Source organism: Morone saxatilis, unplaced genomic scaffold (assembly GCF_004916995.1).
Source record: "Morone saxatilis isolate NCDOM2014 unplaced genomic scaffold, NCSU_SB_2.0 Contig20, whole genome shotgun sequence".
Classification (NCBI taxonomy): domain Eukaryota; kingdom Metazoa; phylum Chordata; class Actinopteri; family Moronidae; genus Morone; species Morone saxatilis.
Window position 1 is genome coordinate 19034708 of NW_023339763.1, and position 21836 is coordinate 19056543.

Below are 21836 nucleotides of genomic sequence, written 5' to 3' on the forward strand. Positions count from 1 at the left end.
CTGTCTTTTATACATTTATCATCAATGTACGCTACAGTAAATTTGGTGGATTACTTTATATTTATTAGGTTACACTATGATGTACAGTTAATAAACAGCGATTATCATGCCATATTCTAATAAAACAGTAATGCCAAAAATGGTCCAAGTTTCTTTTTTCCTGTGAACTGAGGGTCAGTATTTTTCCCATCTGTTAGGAGTTATGCAGACGTGATGACACTAGACATGTACTAGAAGAAAAAAATATAACTGTGAGGATGATGTGGAGAATTTATAAGCGAGGATACTGAGTGCTGCATTAGACAGAGCACAGAAGACGAACTGCCACATCGAGAGCAGTCGAAAAAACAGCTGCATTTAGAAGTGGTTACACAGACATTCGCACAGCCTCTTAAAAAGCACAGAAATAACTGAATTCACTGAAAATGCCTCACTGATGTGAAAAGAGCTTCTACTGGAGTGGCAGCAGAGAGTGGATGATAACCTTTCATTAATGTCTTTACCTCGAGAATACAAATTACAGAGCACTGGATGCATAACAACACTAAGTTCTCCACAGCAAGAGATCACTGAAGAAAATGTCACTGTAGCTGTAATACATTCATCATTTTTGGGCCTTTTTTTATGCTCCGCAACAGTTTTTCTTTCTTCTGATTGCAAGAGGAGAAAAGAAATGGCAGAAAATGCTGAGTGTGTCTCTGAGCCGGCTCAGGGACTCATTTATAGGCTCTGTAAGGTTTGCCAGGTTATCACTTGTCTAAATAATGATTCAGACAGAAAACAGAGCAATAACGAAGCTTCAAGCTGGCGTTTTCCCTCTGTTTGAAAAGGACATATCATTCCCCGCTGTCACCATGGAAACTAAATTGTATTAGAGATTCCTGTTGACTCACTCTGAGGCTCTCACTCAAAACACAGAAAGATCCAATTCAAGTTGGTTCACATGCCCGGCAGCACTGATTCTCTACACAATACATTCTTTTTAAATTTAGATTACATCCATAACAGTACATGTATGTAGTCATGACAACCACAACCCCAATGCCTCTGTGCATGACACCTGCTTATCCCAGAATACCGACACACATACACACAGCAACATGCAGGCACACGCACATACACATTTGCTCGCTCACTCACAACACATACATCTGTTTCTCATTTGGTCTCATCCCACGGTTCACACCGTTCATCCCAGGCTCTTCCTTTTTCAGCACCCTCCACCACGATAATTGTCTCAACTCCTTTCCCCTCTCTCCTACGTCTGTGCTCTCAGAGAGCTGTTACCATGGAAACTGGCTACAACTGATGGGCCTGAAACGTCAGGATTGGCATACACAATAGGCAAGTACATGCACACTCAGATGTACAAGCACAGACACACACACACACATACAGTTCGCTCATTCATTATTATGCAAGGCACTCTAGGATGTTGCACATTATTATGGCTGTATAGACATGCGCATACAGGAAACCCAGCAGAACATCGTCTATAAGGGTCATGCACTTGATAAGCAAACATGTTATTGAAGCTTCATGTTAAGCTTCATTGGCAGAAAGCCCCACAGTGACAATTACTGGAAGACTAGACAGACTGAGAAGAGAAAACATAACTCGAAAGTTAATCATTTGATTAAAAAGAAAAAAGTAAATAAATAGGCTAGTTGTTGCTATTTGTTTATTCATTTGTTATGGCAATTTACATTTAATGGCTAAGGCAAAAAAAAACTGAAAATCACCACCTTACTCACAGATCAACTCTGGTCATTAAATTAATTTAGTTTGATCGTTTTAAAATTGCCATTGCAAAATGAAAATCTTGTGTTTGCTTTCTTTCTTTCTAAGAATGAAGCGGGAGAAGATGTGCTGTCTAAACAGTGGCTGTTGTGTCAAAGAATGTGTCAAACCTGTTCACACTTGTGTTTTTATTTGGGCCGTGGATCGTCTGTCCAGACAGAGACTTGAGCGTGACTCACTCTGTCAGCTGCGGTCTCTTTTATAAAAATATCCCCATCGCTTTTATCTGTAACTAAATACTGAGTTCATTTTCAACTAATGGCCTTGTTTCTAACAAATCATGACGTTTCATTTGTCAATTATGTGCCAATTACTCTCTAAAACAAATTAGAAAATATGACCTTCAGAATGTGCTTTTGGTAAAAAATGAAAATCACATCAGTGCTGTTATTTATAAACTGTGAATCTGTGGTGGAATATAAAAACAACAACAACACTGGTCTGTAGCCATGCTGGTGGTTTTGATCACTTAAGAATATATGGGACAGGTATATGGACGTGCAGGTTGTTGATATCAGGTGTGTAATGGTCTTTTTAATCAGGCAGGTCTGCTCACAACTTTAAGATACATTTTTTAAGATCAAATCACAGAATATGTTTTATGAATGAGGCCCTGAGGCTTTAATATCTTCAGTTTCTGCTGTGCTCCTTTTGCTCTTAGTAATGATTATGACTGTCTAATTTTACCCCCGACGACAGAATACTGAAATATTGATTGTAATGGAGGTTAAATACTTGAAACATCGTTAGAATTTTCTGTGAGGAAGAAGAGAAACAGTAACTCTTCACAGTAAAAACACACAGGGATTGTTTTAATACATCAAACTTGTTCTGAGACAATAATGCATAGATCTTTGCTGCATGGTCAGAGAATTTGAGTTTGTTGTTTTTTTATCCAAATTTGTCATTATCTTCGCTAAAGATGGACGAGGAGCTTCAGCACTGTGTGTTTGGATGAGTGGTCGAAGAAGTGTTTCCGATATTTTCATTAAGTTGAAAGTACCAATGCAACAATGGAAAAGTACTCACTTGCAAGTAAAAGTAATGCATTCAAAATCCTGTTGATTTTGGTGGCCCCTGTGGACAAAAGCAGCAGTGTTTCTTCTGCCTCGTTTCATTGATTTCAAGGGGAATCTGACTCGGTGGCAGGCATTAAGATTGCCTATAGAAACAGCCAATCTCATCACTGATGGTCTTGTTTGTTTATGTAAGTCTTATAGAGGGATCACTATTAAATTGAGCCTTTTAGAACCAGTTAAAAACCCTTGTGGTACATTTATATGGTTAAATATTACATTCCCAGATTGTTATTACTGATGCATGAATATCAGCGGTTTGCTGTTGTATCTGCTCGAGGTGGAGTTAATTTTTTAGTTTAGTGCAGTGGGTCCAAATCCTAATCTTTGATTTGGTTGTGACATATTGGATGATTTCACCTTTTTGAACAATTATTTAAACGAAACCAAGTTTAGAGGGAGAAATCCTTCTTTTACTGCTAACTAACAGCTAATTCAGTTATTTGTGACAAAGAAGGGGCTCTAACTCTTTTTTTTATAATTTGTCACAAGTGAAAAAGTTTTGAAATCACTAGTTTAATCTTTACAAATGTATTGTATTTTTTGAGGTTATCGTGTGTTTTAAATTCTTAATCTGAAAAGTAAGGATACTTCTGTCTAAATTGTAGTGGAGCAGAAGTATGTAAGCTGTATTTGCATATATTGATGTAAAAATACAAGCACCTTAAAACTGTACTTTTAAATGTATTTTGCTACTTTTCACCACGGGTCTGTTTCCTTTATTAAATTAATATTAGAGTGGTCTGTCATCATGCCTATGGTCATATAGAAACACGTTCAAAGTAAAGGTTAGTATAAAATAAGTCTACATTCAAATGTCTAATCTCAAATAAGAAAAACAATAATATTAAATTTTATCATGCACTTTCAGTAACAGATTTATGAACTGGTGGAGCAATAAAATGAACAGAATCAGAGAAAAAATAAACATACATTAAAAACACAAAACCTAAAAAGCTTACAGTACATATTAACTCAGCAAATATCCAGCCTTTATATAGACAACCATGGCATTATACAAGCACATTCCTAATTAGCACTTAGCATACTAAAAACAACACAAAATGAGTGCTGTGTGGGCGAGGCCAGAGGCCAACTGTGCTGTAAATGGGCTTAAAAGGTGACAAATGAAGGTGTGCATCAGCAGAGTGATCCGTCATCTGTAAACCCCCATGTGAGAGAAATATATGAAGTGTAAATGTAAGGTGATTTCTAATTGAAAAGGGCAAAAAAAACTGCTGCCTGTTAATAGAATAGGGGTCCAAATCTGCTTGGAAAAATGGCAACAAACAATTTGTTAACAATAAACCAACTGTCACCTCCACTGTCAATCAACTTTCTTTGAACATAGCTTAGAGAAGGAACACCGCTTTCATGCCCATTGAGGCCATTTTTCAGGAGCCTTTGAATTTTTTGAAGCTTCTGAATTGAACCCATATACCTTTTGTTCCTTCTGAGTAATTTAGAACAGAGGATATTCAAAGCATGACGGAAGTTAAAGAAGCCCAGAGGCTTGGTAAACGTCTGCTATTAAGGTCTGTACGCTGCAACGAAAATCCATTTAAACAGGATAATGATAACAGGTTGGAAAAGGTTATTAAAAACTGACACAGCTATTAGCTGCCATCTTTACAGGCGTCAGAAGATGGCAGCTAGCTGTTCTAGTCTTTCAGCTGTCTCCAACATAGAGTGCAGGAATAATTTTTTATACATATTAATGCAAACTAATGGCATTAGAGCTCCGCCACATTAGCATAATATTATATTGTTTTCCACAATGCCAAGAGAGATTTAAATAACTGTTTGTGCAATCAAGATGCATGATCAAGTGATGTTTGCTGTTTTGTATTTGTTTATTTCAAATGTATTTCACAGATAACAACACATTTAAAAAATAAAGACATTGTAAAAAAGCAAACATGGTAAAAATGCTGAGAGCCAGTATTTTCATTAAAAAAGGCACCGGTGTTCATATGGAAATGCATTTTTTCAGGCAAAATATTTTCTCATTAAACTGTTTTTGTTTAGAAAAGCCAACGCTGTTAACAGTGTTGACCTCCAATGCTGGGATGCTGGAAATACAGAACAAGAGATGTGTGTAATGCACACTGACTTTACCTACTGTGCATCTAATTCCTCTGAGGTTTTAAAGTCAAAATGCAATCAATTAGAAATGTTGATCCATCGAACATCATTCTGTAACTGAACCTTACGAATCAAGGCTGATTAAACGTGTGAGCTTCCTGCAGATTCCCAGTAGCAGCACCCGGTATTACCTCTGTGTAATTTACATTTTAAAGTCTGCGTGGACTTGAAGGGTCACGAGGAATAATATGTTTTGAGTTTTGGTCCTGTTCCACCCATGTGCTTTTCCCTTCAGTATATATAAGGGAAGATCCTGTAGGGGACACGTCGACAGTAGGTGTCCCACGCTACTCCATATTTGGCCCTACATTGTCTCTCATCACGGTCCTCCCGGTGAATCAGCAAGACGGTGAAATATATGACATAGAAGTAAGGCAGAAGATGTGAGAATCCTGAAGAAAAGAGAAGTATACACAAACTGTAAGCATAGGAAACTAGTATAATATGTCAAAGAAAACTATATTTATAATTAATTGATGAAATTCTGAATTTCAAATGATTATCAAAACAGAGAAAACACCTTTTACTGCTGACATCAATGTTCACGATGTGAATGACATAAAAGAAGCAGTAATCAGGTGTCCATCCTCCTCTTTTCTTTTCATTATGTATTATACAAAAGCCCTGCAGTGAATACCAGTTTGATTAAGCATATAATCTTCCCAGTGTTGATTCATCTCAATGGTAATTCTTTGAGACCGCAATCTGTAGTGTTTCTGAGCAAACACCTTTTTGTCTTTCAGTCAAATGTTTCCTCAGTACTCAGTACTCGGTTCCTCCACATAATTTAGCAGTTTGTGATTTCGGCAGCTGCAGTTAAGGCAGAAACTACAGTACAGCTCAATTACAAAGGCAGCAACACAAGTTGAGTCATAAAAAGTTTGAATACCAATGAGCAGAATGTGTCAGCTGTAAAAAAAATAAAAAAAGAAAAAGAAAAAAAAGAGAAAGAAAAAAAAGTCTGACAGTCACCATTTTAGGAAGTGAGTTTCAAGGGAACATAAGGCCGCTTACAGAGGAACAAAGAGAACAGACTGTTGCTGCCTTTATTGCTTCTGCATTCACAAACACTGTATAATTATCTCCCCTATAAGGATAGGAGGACAATCTGAAAAAACCCAAAGGGCTATGGCTGGGTATCAAACTTCAATACATTTTTGTTACTAACCAAAATGTCTCAATAGCAGAGTACCTGAAACTTTAAGTTTTAACATTGTTTGCCTTATTTTGGTCAGGTATTTCCTGATTTGAAGCAGCTATAAAATCAGTATTTTATGGCAACAATGGATCCCACTGTATTTGAAAAGGCTCGCTCGTAGGGACTCCCAGGAACCCACCGATCATAATGACATGACTATGCAGTTCCCCTCAGCTCGACATTGCTTTTTAGCATCTTTAAGCTCATTGTTTTGGTTTTCTGGCCTGCAACTTTATGTTTTGGTTAAATCTCTTTGCTCTGATTGCATTTGCATTTTCAGACATAGCAGGCAGCTGTTTTCACTATAAAGTTCTAAAAAACCACTGTACACCTTATGGTCATCACCAAGCAGCAGACAGACACAGTTAGCAACTAGTTGGTGAACATAGTGGAGCAATTAGCAGCTTATCTATCTAATGTGAAAAATACGTGACTTCTTCTGCGTATCAATGTGATACATGGCTAAAAAAAATCAATTACTACAAGTTTAAATAAAAGTTTTAGACTATTTAATTTATTATTTAATCAATGACTGACATGTAATGACTTGTTGAACTTGTGCTCTTTTTGTTAAATAAAAAAGGGTTTTGTAGAAAAAGAATATACTTTTGGTATTGATATACCTTGCATCAGAACAAGTGCTGATTAATAAAGACATGCAGGCACATTAATCTGGCATTAGGAGAGCTGTAGTCCAATTGGACGGCAGGTACAAGTCAGAATGAAGTGATGATATGAGTCAGACAAAAATGTACAACACTGCTTTTGAAATGTGAAATCTATGAAAATAATCTATGACTCCCACATTTTTCAATGAACACTTTGCAAAAACAAGCCTTGCATTGGCTTTTAAGCTGTCTTACCACATGGCAGGGACCACGCCAGGGCCATGAGGAGGTCACCGAGGTAATTGGGATGACGAACGAGACCCCACCAGCCGGACACCAGCAGCCGCTTCCCTGTTGCTGTGGCGATGGTCTCCAGTCCTGCAAGGAGTTGTTAAAAATGTAGACATTTCTGGGTAAAATCTGAAAGTCACTTCAGAGATCAACTCCCCGTCGCCCACTTCATTCTGACACAAAGCTTCCTCATATATATATCAAGAGTTGAGATACATTATTAGAAACAAGATGTGGAAGAGTATAAGTGAGAGTATTTGTCTTGATTCAGAGAATACATTAAAAAATAATTAAAAATGCACTAACTTGCAACACTTGGATGTGAAGGGTCTCGTCTGAACTGGTTCTTCTGTGAGTTGGATTTTCTGAAAATATAATATCCAATACCTGATGGAAAGCAGAAAAATATTAATAGCGCCACCCATAACCATGAGACACAACGTATCACAGTCTAATGAATAAGAGCTGGCAATTGATTACCATTCAGCGCAATTATAACTGCTGCTCCGAGGGCAGTGAGGGCCTGTGGGTGCATAACCAGGAAGGACGCCTGCAGGCTGTATGTAAAGGGAACCCAGGCCAGGTCCCCAAAGACTAACATGAAGCCAAAACCATCATGAACAATGTCCATGGTTGTCAGAACGGCTTCCTGTCGTAACACAACAGTGCATGAGATTACGTGAAAAAATTGATCCTAATAGTTCAGGGAACAAAGAGGTCAGGCTGAACATCTTTGATGTGCGCCAATTTTTAAATGAGAATTTGTGTACGACATTTGGATCCACAGTACTTCCACTGCCCCCCTCACCTCATTCCACAGAGCGTCTGCCACATACAGCAGCTGGAAACTGTTGACCAGCATCATGGCGAGTGAGGGGGAACCTCGAAGCTCGACCTCCTTCATCAGCATGCCAAGGTTTACAACCACCTGAGAGGAAAACAGGTGACGTGAATACTGATTCACAGCACTTGTTAGGCTGCTTTTCACCCACACAGTAATGGTAGAAGAATTTATTATCTAATTTATAGGACAAAAAGTCATTGCGAGGTGAAGCATCAAACACCCAAAGTGGCCACTGAGTGTATGTTACCAATAAATAAAACATTGAAATAAAAACTGTATTAACTTTACCAGGTAATATTTTTGGTAAAGATTACCTTCTAGGGTATCCATGACTTGTCAGTTGGACAGTTTGTGGTTGCTTGGGGGCTTTAGAAGTGAATAGCTCATATATAATGTAATAATAATAAATAATAAACCACTCTATTAGCCTTTAAAATCTTTATTATTTGGTCAATAATCATCAATTTTAAGATGTTGAAAGTTAAAAGTAAACAGTTTTAACATTCAACAGGAAGTGAAAATCTCCCACACATTGTCTATAGCCAGTTGGTGGGAGCTTTTTCTGTCCTCTCCTACGCACCTGGCTTTAAAACATTCAGATGTGCAAAGGTTTTACTGTTTATACTGTAAATACGGAGAAAAATGTAAATAAAGGACTCATTACTCATTATCAACATTTTCCAGTATGACTCCATCATTTTACTGTGTCTATGCTGTCTTTTGTGACTGGTGAAGACAGAGAACCTTGTTGTAGTTATTATCTCTGGAAATTTTGTCTTATTGGGTCTGAGGACGCAGATAATGATGCACATCCCTGTCTCTCTGGGTCAGGTCATCAGGGGGAGAAAAAAAGTTTCTGTCTCTGACTGTGTCAAAGTAAGACTGCAAATTATTATGGAAGATCAGGGGAGAGCAACGTCGCCACCTGTTGGTCTAACAGAGCTCACCATCAGTGTTAACTACTGTTCACAAGGACACATTTCAAATTAAAATCTATTGTTTTACCATTATTTACTCATCCTGTGTTAACCTGTCAACTGAGAAAATGACCGGCTACAGTATACATGAACAAAAATCCCAAAATGGGTTTAGAAGTGACTCAATGGTTCACTCCTGCAGGTTAACTCACCCAGCCAATCAGACCTGGTCTGAGCTCACAGAAATATTTAAGGTCAAAGTTTCCAATCCGGGGGTTTAGTTCCCGTCCGATGAAGAAGTCATACAGAGGATTTCCTGGACAAAACAGATGGATGAATGCATTAAAAAAAAAAAGCCAAAGGAGGATTTCACATATACAGATATAACTGCTTTCAGTGTCTGCAGGTATATGCTGTAAATAAAAAGTGAAAAGCAAATTAATATCATGTTTACGGGTGATCTTAGCGATTAGCTGAAACCTATTTTTAGTCCAAAGTTGTTTATGTCTTCTAGCTTAATTATACCTGATCCACTAACGTTGTTATACAAAAGGCCTTTTTCACAGCAGATATCAACATGTCACAATAGGAAAGCAGAGCTGTAATCAACAACATTAATTGATGGCTGCATTCCATTTAGATGTGCGAGTTCAGAGGTCCGGGCTTTTTTGTCTTACTGGGATACTTAATAAGAACCAAGCCATTATTAAGAGAATTAGTTCAACCTGTGCAAGTGAGACTTAGTTTTTTTGTTTAGCCACATTCCACCTGCCTGTCTTTGTTTCATTTATCAGATAATCGTAGACGCATGTGCCTGTTTTAAATGTTAATTCATTTCATGCCAACTGAATCACCAAGAAGGGTTCTTTTTTATGTTTGATTTCATAGCATGGCACCGGAAACAACATGTTGTTCTTTTCTCAAACTGGGATGAACGTAATCATCAGTGAGTAGGAGCTGAATCACTATACTGGATGCTCTCAGGTTTCTGCCTTCAGAGGCAGCAGAGCACAGCATAGCCGGTGTAGCGGGGTCATCTTACTTGAAACAGTGTTCCTGATGCCAGCAGGCTCCTGGAGAGCTCAGCTGTTAGATAATTACCCACAGGGATACCAAAATCCTCCAGCAAAAAATAAAACAGGCCTACAAATGCACAGTACAGCACCAGTAACTGTGTTCAAACAGTGTTTTAGGGTGGATTCTTCCTTTAATCATGACCCTTTGCTCTCACCTGTGTTGCCCCCCAAAGCGAGAGCATGAGAAGGAGCCCAGAAGGAGCGGATGTAGAGGTAGACGGAGAAAAGGAATGACACTGCTATTGCACACACTGCCAGAGGAACCAGCAGCTCAAACAGATACCCCAGAGGAGCCTCAAGCCCCACTAACAACATCAGCAACACACCACTGATGCACAGGCCATGAAAACCTGAGGGAGAGAAACAAACAAAACTAAATGTTGTAGCCTGGGGGACAGAGATAAGCAGACTGACACAGGCGGGTATAAAAAGTTGGAAGAGGTGGAACTTCAGATTGCGTAACTTAAATAAACTTTACCTCAAGGTCAGAAGTGTAGAGATTAAACTAAAAATATTATGTTGTCACAGCAAGTGAAGCATTACAAATGTGAACAAATATGTAAAACTCAGGAATAGCTGTGAAATATTAGAGCTATTATAATATCACTTTAAAGTAATACATCATTGTAGACAATAATGATCCAGAACAATATATTCCATTACCCACAGTACAAAAAAAGGCAGTACTTTGATTAAAAAACTGTTAACATATTCATATTAAATCCTAAAAATAAATAACCCAACAATACCATTTATGGGATATTTGAGACGTGTTCCATCCCTCAGCACTAATCCTTCAGACACCTGCAGGGAAATACATTCATTTTGAATCCGAACACATTAAACATAGGCGATCTTATTCATATATTAATAATTGGAACAGGGTCATAGGTTCAGCCTAAGCATATATGAATTTTCTGTACGGTTATTAATAAAGTCTCATCTTATATCTTATATTTGGGTGGAAAGTCAACTAATCAAACTTGTGCAATTCATGTACAGCTCTGTGTTTATGTGCATGTAATATACTTTCATGCTGGGTAATATGGCTTAAATGAATCAGTATCACTATATCAGTAAGAATATTCCCATATATGTATATATGATGGTATGACAAATCCAAAATCACAAATAAAATGATTAATTAATCATATAATTTACTTTAACACAGAAGAAATGATTCAATGATTGGCCGTAGTCACCATATGCCCTAAAAGAATCTTCCAGAGGAGCCTCTTGTTGGTGTGTTTGTCACCACAGCTGGTTTTATTGTGAGTTTAACCTTTGACCAGGCTGATGAACGTGTCATACCTTTCCTAATGGCATCACATAGAGGAGGGCATGCAGAGCAATCCAGCCCACCAGCAGCACGAGGGCAAGAGGGTCCCACAGCTGGTCTGCGGAGGGAAGGGAGGGGGGCCACTGGAGCACACTGGCCTCCGGGGATCGACTCACACAGATCAGGAACAGCACCGTCAACGGAAGGAAGATGGGAATGCATATGGCACCTGAGAGACGGTTACAGATAAATGTGAGAGGACAGACTAGGTGTGTTTAGACAACCTGGCTGACAGCACTGAGAAGCAGCCAGAAGCAGCAACGCAGGGAAAACTGAATAATAGAGCAGATTTTACCAATGAGACTATCTAATGTGGCAGATTAATATTGCAAATGTATGTTAACTTTGAATAATCAAGCATGTTAAATAACTGTACTGTAGCAAAACAATTAGATTAGCTGTCAGTATCGGTTCAACAAAGCTTCTGGTTCACTTCAGTACTGTCAGATATGTGGTCTGCTGAGAGCTGAGCAGTCATGTTTAAAACATGATTTTACTTTAAAAACAACTGGAGAGCAAATTGGATGCGATGCTCAATTTAAGGAACACAGCAGGAGATATTCCTCTCTCTCTCTCACACACACACACACAGAAGCTAAGATGTATTTGTCCTCTCATTTCATGTCGTATCTACATTGACTACAATGACAAATCTTACTTGGGTGGTTGTGATGACTCTCAATTATAGCTTTATGAATCAGTCCTGTCCTTCACTGCAGCTTGTTTTCTCATCTTATTATTTCTATTGTGCCAGCAGTTTTATGATCTACCAAAGAAATATCAAATATCTATGTCTATGTCCGGTCTGCTGCGACTCACCCAGGGTTCCTCCAAATTCCCTCTCTGTGTCATGTGAGGATTTGTGTTTGAGTGCTTGACTGTTCGGCCTCATAGTTGGTCTCCTGTGAAAATATTATACTTCAGTCTAAATACAAACATTTAAGGAACAAATAAAAAGCAGAAATTAGACGGCAATAGAGCAATGTCAAAGTCACAGAGCCTTCTGATGATGTTGAACCTATATTTGTAACAAAGGGCACATACATTGTCTAGAATTAAGATGATCTGAAAATTACAATAATCCTAAATATAATCTGCAGTTAATTTCAGAATTTTATCTATATTAACACTCAGTGTTGCTCTTTAAACAGGCCACAGGTTTCAGTGTAAGCCTCATTACAAAGGAACGTAAATCATTGTTAGTAGCAGTGGTGCAAAGTAACTGAGTACATTTACTGTTAGTTAGTTCTGTACTTAAATACAAGGGTATTTGTACTTTACTTTCACATTTCCAATTTCACTCCACTACATTTATCTAACAGCTTTAGTTACCAGTGACTTTCTTTTTTTCTTGCAATTCATATGAGCAACTTCTGGAGTGAGACAGACACCCAGCAGGTTAGTAGCTTCACTCAACCAGATACATCAAAGGCTGCCTGGTTATGACACAATAGTAATAATACACTGATTGAATATGTTTGACACCTTGAAAGGGGCCATTCTGCCACTTTTGATTCTTGAAGTATATTTACTGGTAACACTTGTACATACAGTTGATCACAAATGGACCACAAAAGGACAAATGAAACTAGGAATCTGACATTTTGGAATTAAGTTGAAGAGGATCATTGATGAGGTGTTGTCAACAAAAAGCACATTCAGATATTTCTTGAGCATTATGTGAAAGCAATTAAATTGGTTGTTATTTTGTATACAGGTGTTGTATTATTACGACTCCTGTCATAAATAAGTTGAGGTCAAACTGCTGATAGTTCCTGTGTGTCCGCGTAGAGACATTTCTATTATGAAACCTGAGCCGAAAGGCTAATGTCTGTCCCTTTACCTGCAGTACTGATGCTAACATGGCCCTGAGCGAGACAGAAACAAAGGCTTAGTACAAAGAAACACAGCGTACTGTAGGTAGAGGGCACACAACGGTTTGTCTTGTAACACAGTAAATACAGAGTCTTACCGGTGTAAAGCACGGAGGTGTAAACGGGACTGTAATTATATTTGAATGCATCCATCCAGCAGCCTGCAGATGGAAACGCCCCCGAAGTACGTTTACAGGATGAAGCGGGTCTCTCAGCCAATCAGATCCCTCCGTGGTCATCAGAAGAGGGTGGAGAGAAGAGCGCTCAGCCAATCAAATGCGCTCATCAGGTGGCGACAGTCAGATGCATGCTACAATGAGGATGGCTGGTAGGCGTTGTGAAATACACCTGAGTTACATTAATATCTCGTTACGTTGTTCAGTTAAACGAATTAAAAAACTGCAAAAAATATATTATTACTACAATGTTTTAAAATGTGACCATGAGGCTGGTTTTGTAAAAGAAGAACACACATTTCGAATCTCATTCATACAATTTTATTGTAGACATACACATTTTAACCATTCCTAAAACATACTGTTTATCTGTGGAAGACATGCACAGAAAACAGAGAATCAGCTAACCTGAAGGGAAGAGAAATCTGCTGTAGTCACTTTAGTGTTAGACATGGATTACATAATCATATTACATTCAGATTGCAAATTATTCAGCAAAAGACCCCTAAAAGCATTTATTATTACATGAGATTTCCACAGGACACAACTTTTCTCTTAAGTCATTCAGATTGTGTATTCACTTTAAACACTGTTCCTTCAAGGGGAACGTGCTAAAAGAAGTTGAGCTTGTATCATGGATAATTCACTTTTTTTCTGTCTTTGCAGATAGAGGAGATGAGCGGGGTTTCTTTTCTCACATTTTAATATTAATGTGATATTAAGGCTCATGTGCACTTTGTGCCTGGAATGTAATGCAGATCTGCCCCAAATTCACTGTCAGTCAGTGACTTAACCCTCTTGACAACATAACAGCCAAGGGTTGTTTGGTTCTCTTTAGTGTTGGAAGATTTATCCATATCTTTACAGTAATACAAGCGCCCTATCTATACCTCAAACAAAAGAAAGTAGAGTTAACCCAGAGGGTTTTTATCATTTATTTCATTGAGGATTGCAATTACTGGGCTTTAGCTGACTTGTAATATAATGTTTGAGATGAGATTTTTACAGTTTAATTAAAATCTGGATCAATTAATTTAACATTTAACAGTGATTATGTAATAGAAAGACTTTAAATGTAGATGCACGATTCTAGTGTACATTGTTTTGTAATACGGTGTATGGAGTGCCCAGCTGCCTGTGCTGCACTCTGAGCTTCAACCTCGTTCACAGATGACTTCGATCACACTCTGTTCCATTGGCGCAGGATCCAGGCAGCGGTGGGCGGAGCTCCCCACTATCTCATCCAGCATGAAGTGCACAAGGTTTTCATCGGAGACAAACCGCCATAGGTACATCTGCAGATAGTGGCAGTCAACCTGGATCTGCTGCAGCCCATACCGGCCAAAGGTGCGCAGGCGGACACACTCCAGGAATGTCTTTAAACTGATTTTAATTATTCCTGTCATCACAGAGACCTGGGACAGTGGAGGGGTGTGTGAGTGTGTGTGAGAGGTTTTTCACTGAAGACTACATCACAGCATAACAAAGACCTGCACTCACCTTGTTGAACTCCACTGAGCTGAAGATGTCGATCCTCTCTGAAAACAGTTTGTGTATGTTGCTCAGTAGATTAGTATCCATGGGAGCACTGCAAGCAGACAAAAGACAATGCACTTAAGTAAATCTACAATTAAAACAATTACCTTAGTCTTGTAATTAAAGTCAACAATTGCCACCCACTGCAACGCAAGTGAAGGAGGTAATACAAATTAGCTGCATGCATCTGTTGTATGCCTGTCACACATAATATCTTACCAAGCCACTCATACATGGGCCGTACGTCTAATAATACTTATCACTTTACTCTGGTACTGAATGCCTTCTAGGACAGACAGTGTAAACATGTGCACACTTATCCCTGTGTTTAAACAATACTGTGTCCCCCACACTCTCTGCGACGGCTGGCTTTTCACTTCTCCCTCCAGTGTGGCCATTCAAGAAAAACTATAAACACCCTTGATTTTGTAGTCGTCCACGGTGTATGAACCAGCTAGAGGTGTGGGCATTTGCAATACAAAACATGCAACCATCCCTACAGAAAAAAGTTTTGACTGCGAAAGACACATTGAAGACTTTGGAATTAAATAACAAATGTTTGAGATTCTACCTGTTTGTGGGTTTATACTCAGTTTACTAATGTCGAGAGTTAACTAAAGAATATGTTTACGCATTAAAAATCACTCATAATTCTCCCTTTGTAGAACAATTAAGGTTGACAGTGTGTAATGATGGATCTTGACTTTAGATTTAGGAAAAAGCTCTTATGACATAACTTAGATTTACATATTTTCTATCCTAAAGTACGGAATTTACTACACTAAATTAGATCCAAGAATTAATTCTAACCGCGACAGTCTAATATGTTGTAAATGTATGAGAAGCTGTCACTAAACAGACTGAACGTTGCAGCTTATTTACCTCGGAGTGTAGCTGGCAGCATAGCGGGCCTGCTGCCTCGAGCTGCTATAGACAGAGAAAGTCCTTTTGCTGGAGTCACTGCTGTGTGCTTTCCTCACACCTTCTTCATACAAAAGACCAACCTACAGTAGAGAACAGAGGTTCATAAGGCAGCCTGCTCACACATGCTGATGACAGCATAATGGGTGGCCTCGAGGACATAACGCAGATATCGTGATTATGCAAACTGACCTGCACATCAATCGAGGTGGTGTCCTCTACCACTCTCTTCATCACAGCACGGACATTTCGTGGCTCGATGGTGTTCACCCAGTCTCGTGTTTCCACGCTCTTTCTTAACATTTGGGAGATAATCAGGCCCTGAACCTGCAAAAACAAACAACAAAATATGAATAAATACATACTTGTGATAATTAGTAATTTGTAGAAGTTTTTCCTGCATTGTTGTCCCAGTAAGAAAAGTAACTCAGTGAATGTGGTAGGTGAAAACCTACCTTTACATAATGGTTCAGTAGTTTCTGTGCTGCCTCCCTGGCTTCTGCACATAAAGTTGTGACGGGTGTTACGGGACTGTGGTGCTAAGAGAGTACAAAAAGAAGAAGACATATATTTAGCTTTTGGTAGTGAAATTTGTTAATTTTAGTTTTAACAATACATTTAAAAACACTACCTATTAGTCATATTTCTCAGGACTGATGCAATAAAACGCAACTTTCAAGAGCATTTTTACAGTGTAATAAAGCCTTTTGTGTGTGCAGCTGCATTTATAAGTATAATAATTAATCATGATACTATATTACCTGCACAAGAAACTGTTCATCTGTGAGAGTGAGTATGTAGGAGATAGTAGATGTTTCATAGTCCAAGCAGAGGCGGGACAGCAGCAGCAGAAGGGCCGGAGGAGTCGAACCTCCCTTGTCTCCTGCACTCTCACAAAACTGGCGTGAAGACTGGCACACAAACTTTATAAAGCTCACCACCAGGCTCTCACGCACACCCTGGCTGCAGAATTCACCCTACGAGGAGAAGACAGACACAGGCAGCTGTCACTCTCACAGTGCAGAAACAAAACAGAAAGTCTACACAAGATACTAAAAAATGTAATATAAAGTCATTATTGAATATTTCCCTTTGTGTTCAGTGGGGCTATTAGCTAATCGTTGATACGGGATAGTTTGGAAAAGGATTTTTTGGCAAATAAACAGAGAAACTATTCACCTTGAAGTACGGCTTGTTGGAAAATGTAATGTCCTTAGCTGTGAAGAGATGCACTGATGCAAGCACCGACTTAATCTGATTGAGAATTGAGGCTGATAGGGAGGAGAGCAGCTCTGGCAGGCTGTTTGGAGCATCTCTGCCAGAGGCCGGCCCCCCTAGGTGGGCCCCGCCTCCAGCCACTGAAGCACTGGCCACAGAGAGCCGAGGTGTCGCCAGGGCCTGCCTCACGTCCGTCAAGCTGTCCATGTAGAAGCTCTGCAGGGCAGAGAGGTACTGCTTGACTCGCTCTGTTGCTGCCCGGATCACAATTTCAGTCCCCTGGTTTGGCACAGCAGAGCCTGGAAGCAGTTTGGTCACAGCCTGAAGTCTGCGGTGGAAGCGGTCGAGTGCGCGGACTAAGAGGGAGTTATCTGCAACCCCTTTCTCCTCCTGTATCCTCCGCTCCACAAGCGAGAAATACCGAGCAGCCAGATCATCCACAAAGGCATTCAACTTCCCATTTGCCATCTGAGGAATATTTTTGGATGCCAACTCTCCTTTCTGAGCATGGTTGATAAATAGTTCTTGATAGGATGTAATTACTAAACATAAGCTGCTGACAAATTCATTGCAGCCTCTGTCAATGAATTCCAGGATGTCAGTGTTTGAGGTGGGAGAAGGTATAGTGCTCGTTTTAGGGGAGTTATAAGTCGGAGATCCAGCGGCTGCAGTAGATGACAACCTGTGTCCAGAAGCATCTTTCATGGCTGAGGCAGACGGGTAGGGTCTTATCTCTGCTTCCAGACCCTGAAGGTCTGACTCAAGTCGAGATCGTGCATGGCTCAGGAATTTGTCACAGAGCTCCTCTGCTGGCTCATCCAACTGTAGCAGCAGCTCCACACACTCTGATAAATCTTTGGCGCTTGACCCACCATCCCTATAGGACAAAACAAGTGGAAATAGATTATCTACAGGGAATGTAAAAATCTGACCCAAATAAATCTCTCTTCAAACACTTTTTGAAATTCAAACTGCAAAAAGGATTTTGTACAGGCAAGCAAAGCATTTAATAATGACAACTGCATTACAGAAAATGTTAATGTACTTTTTAGTTGAGCTGCATGAATATCTGCAATATACAGTAACAAATAACAAATTGCAATATTAGATTGTGTCTCTAATCTGAACATAGGTTGACAGATTCCCACCTGAACTTCTGTCGAAGCTCCTGTGCCAGCTTGTCCATGATGGCGTGACAGTCATCCTGAATTCCCTTGAAGGAGGGCAGGTGGCTGTACTGCTGCAGCACACAGCGGGCACGGCGGTGGGATCTCACTGCCTGAGCATAGGCCTGCAGCTCCAGACACTTATTTAATCTGGCAGGCAGTTCAAACAGAAACTGCAGCTTCCTCAGCAGAGTGTGAACCCCTAAAAATTGAACATAGCGAGACAAAAATGTCAAAAATAATCACCATCACGAAGTCCCCCACAACTGACTCAACAAAACAAACTGCCCGTCACGGTCTCACCTGAGAGTTTAGTAATCTGCGCGTGCTGGTCTTGAAGAGTGCCACTGATACGAGCACTGAACTCAGTGATTGCCGCCATGTTAGCAGACAAACAATCCATTTCATCCTCCATCTTTTTGAAGTCGTTCTTCATCTTTCTTATGGTGTCTGGAAAAAAACATGGAAAGATGAGCTACTACTATCCAGATACACAAAACATTTCAACAGTAACTCAACAGCGAGTGAGACACTGGGTCACCTGTTGCAGATATAAACTTGTTGTAGTTTTCATACACCAGCGTTTGCATGTCACTGTCCAAAGAGCGGATCTGCTTGACCATGCAGGTCTCCTGGTCCATCAACTCCGCAAGAGAGCACTCCCTTCTGAGCTGTGTTTGGACACAAAACACACAATGGTCACAGTCTAAAAACAGTACATATAAAGTACAAATGACACACTATGGAGTGCGTCTTGGTTATTGGTTTGTTTTATTATATGGTTAAGAACCTTTTTAACCAAAAGCAGTGTTAAATTATTATCCACTGCCAGTAAATGTGTGTATATTCAATCACTGTCATTCCCCGACCATATGTGTAGAGATTTAAGTTACTGTATATTTACTGGTAACTTGTTACATAATGATTTGTGGTATAATATTCTTAAAAATTGCAGTCCACCAGTTCAATTAGCACTGTTTAATTTATGCACTGGTAATTTAAACTAAATTCTAGTCCCAGTAAGGTTAGTGGTTCTTCAGCCTTTATTCTAAGGCGATGCAACCCAGACACTCAAATTTTCTTTAAGTATAATCATTATTTCCCCTACCACATTATAGGAAATGGCACTCTGGCTCAATGGGATTCTTCGAGATGAATTGGTTTAATTACATTATAATCTCCCTAATATAACGACAACATATAGACCTTTATATACTGTCAATAATATAGACAGGTACTGAGCCTGTAGTCCAGCAGCTCCAGGTAACACTGACACTGACAGCAGCGGTAACAGCATACAGTGCAGAGGCCATTATGTGAGTTGTTTCACTGTGGAAACAGTTCACATGACAGCAGTGGACCACTGCCAGTGGTCTCTAACCTTGTTGAGGAAGAGCTCCGGGTCGAAATGCGGCCCGTTGATGTCGCAGGGATCCAGCGACTCCGGCTGCTCCTCGGCCTTTCCTTCCTCATTCAGCCCGTAGTAGAGCTTCAACATGCCGTGCACCCTATGCCTCCTGCCGGGGCCGGAGTCCTCCGACACCGTGTCCGAGCCCACCGCCTCACCGTCCATACTGCAATACAGCGGCCAGCTGACAACCGGACAGACAAAATGACGATAAACAAAGATGACGAGTGTCCAGCTGGCAGGAGAAAACTGACAGCCACTGCCTGAAAACCTGAACGTCTCGCTCCAAAGTTACTGATATTCCTGTAGCTTAGTGGTCTGTTCTTAAGAAGAAAGCCTTTTAAATAAAAACAATTAATAAGAAGATGTCATATTTCTCCAAAAACACAAGCAGCTAGCTTGAAAACGTTGCCGTTTCCGGGATTGCAGCCTATCCGGTGCTGCTACGTCGTCAAAGAGCGTGTGTAGTCAAGAGAGACGACACTGCAGGAATGATGTAGTTCTGGTCTCACAGTCCGGAAGTGCACTACTGCGCAAGTCATACTATACTATACTTCAGATATAAATACCGAATAGGTGTATTAATTATGTATATTGAGGGTTTTTTTTAGATTGTCAAAACTAATACTAATCCAAATTAAATGAAGAAGGGGATGGGCTGCAAACAAACAAAAACTAAAGGGCAACAGGCTTCATCTTTGGAGAATAATCTTCATTTTATTGGTCAAAGATTCAAAATGTGACAAATGATATTGAATCATGAACAATACTGTAACAGTGGACTAATATCCCTTTCATTTACCTCAGATATTTTTCAAGTTATTAGTAATTATTCATAGTAAATGAGTTACCATTTCTACAGAAGTAATAACAAAACGACTGTCTAAATATGCATTAACAGTGTTAGATCACTAACCTCACCACATCTCTGCACATTATATTACCAATAATAAAATCTAACAATGCTTTTTCAACCGTCATTAGATTTACCAAGTTGAAATGTTACAGGAGGTAAATCTACAGTATCTGAACAGTACACATGGCGAAATAAATGGCAGCAGGACAAAGAGGTTGGTTAAAGGGTAGAATGGGTCAAAATATATAGAGATAATAAACATGGCCAAATAACCTATTGCCTCTATAAAAAATCACACACAAGGTAACTGTTACCACTAGTGAAAAAAAGTATGGCTTTAATATGCTTAGGCTGTAGGTAGTTGTGAACACACTTTATAACATATTTTCAGAGAAATGGGCCCACTTTGCATGTGTTTATTTAAAAAAAAAAAAAGCATATTAGACATGTTTTAATGAAGGCAAAAGGAACCACAATACACTGTTCAACAGCATCCCAGTGTAGTTATCCAGTATATCAATATACTCACATAAACTAGGAAAGGTGAAATGCATGGTCTATTTGAAAATATGAGAAATATATTACAAAACAATTCAGTTTTTTTAAACCATAGCAATAACAAAAAAGAAAAGAAGAAGTCCTCTCCTGGTTTCCAATCACCAGAACAGTCATTCAGATGCCAACTCAGTACAAACAAAAAGGCACTTAATGCTTCTGCAAAGTGATTGCTTGAGAAGATAATGCTTAAAATGACCTATTTCTTCACTTCATTCTTGTGTACAAACACTGGCAAGTATATGAAAATGAAAGTACAAATATTCTCTCATAAAAGCTAACAAACAATACAAAACAGCTGCAGATTTATAAACAGTATATTAGTATTAATAGTGCAGTATCACATGATGTGTAGTCTCTCGGAATGCCTATTCTACAATGTGACATGCATAGTGTGAGTAAGCAACAGTATATTGGACTGCTGCAGTTAGGTTACAGACTGTAGCTGACATACATCAAAGCATAGAAACGTAGAAACATTCTGCAGTTTGCATGCTCAGGAGAATCAGGAGGAATACATAATGTCACCACATCTTACATCTAGACATATGTTGGAGTGGAAGGCAGTATTATATGATAGATGTACACCTTCTTTCATGGGCATTAATGAGGTGAGCTTGTCTGTTAAATGTACAGCAAAGACAGAAATGGCCTATGTCAGCATTAGGGCGAAGTTCAGAGAGACACCTGGAGGACACTGAAATCTGTCTCTGGAGGGTTAAGGTAGCATACTGTGTTGCAGCATGTTAGATAGGCTTGCTTTGGTGTATATACTGACAACACAGTCAAAAGTTCTTGGTCAGTTGGTCTGTGCCACATACACACACACACA

The 21836-nt window shown here is 39.4% G+C and overlaps 2 protein-coding genes across 2 annotated transcripts; both read right to left on the minus strand.

Moving 5' to 3' along the window:
• Window positions 1-4820: 4820 nt before the first annotated feature.
• On the minus strand, window positions 4821-12199 carry tm7sf2 (transmembrane 7 superfamily member 2). The gene is made up of 10 exons (XM_035666957.1): window positions 12114-12199; window positions 11267-11463; window positions 10705-10759; window positions 10111-10305; window positions 9092-9195; window positions 7927-8046; window positions 7599-7767; window positions 7425-7505; window positions 7083-7205; window positions 4821-5413 (listed from the first exon to the last, which is right to left on the minus strand). The coding sequence occupies exons 1-10, from the start codon at window positions 12184-12186 to the stop codon at window positions 5253-5255; spliced, it is 1278 nt and encodes a 425-aa protein (XP_035522850.1). The 5' UTR covers window positions 12187-12199; the 3' UTR covers window positions 4821-5252.
• A 1450-nt stretch (window positions 12200-13649) lies between these two features.
• On the minus strand, window positions 13650-20040 carry vps51 (VPS51 subunit of GARP complex). Its single transcript, XM_035666703.1, has 11 exons — window positions 19567-20040; window positions 18727-18856; window positions 18489-18635; window positions 18168-18387; window positions 16981-17896; window positions 16563-16778; window positions 16257-16340; window positions 15994-16128; window positions 15763-15884; window positions 14845-14932; window positions 13650-14759 (listed from the first exon to the last, which is right to left on the minus strand). Exons 1-11 carry the CDS (start codon window positions 19756-19758, stop codon window positions 14499-14501), a joined length of 2511 nt encoding a protein of 836 aa, XP_035522596.1. The 5' UTR covers window positions 19759-20040; the 3' UTR covers window positions 13650-14498.
• Between the last annotated feature and the right edge of the window lie 1796 nt (window positions 20041-21836).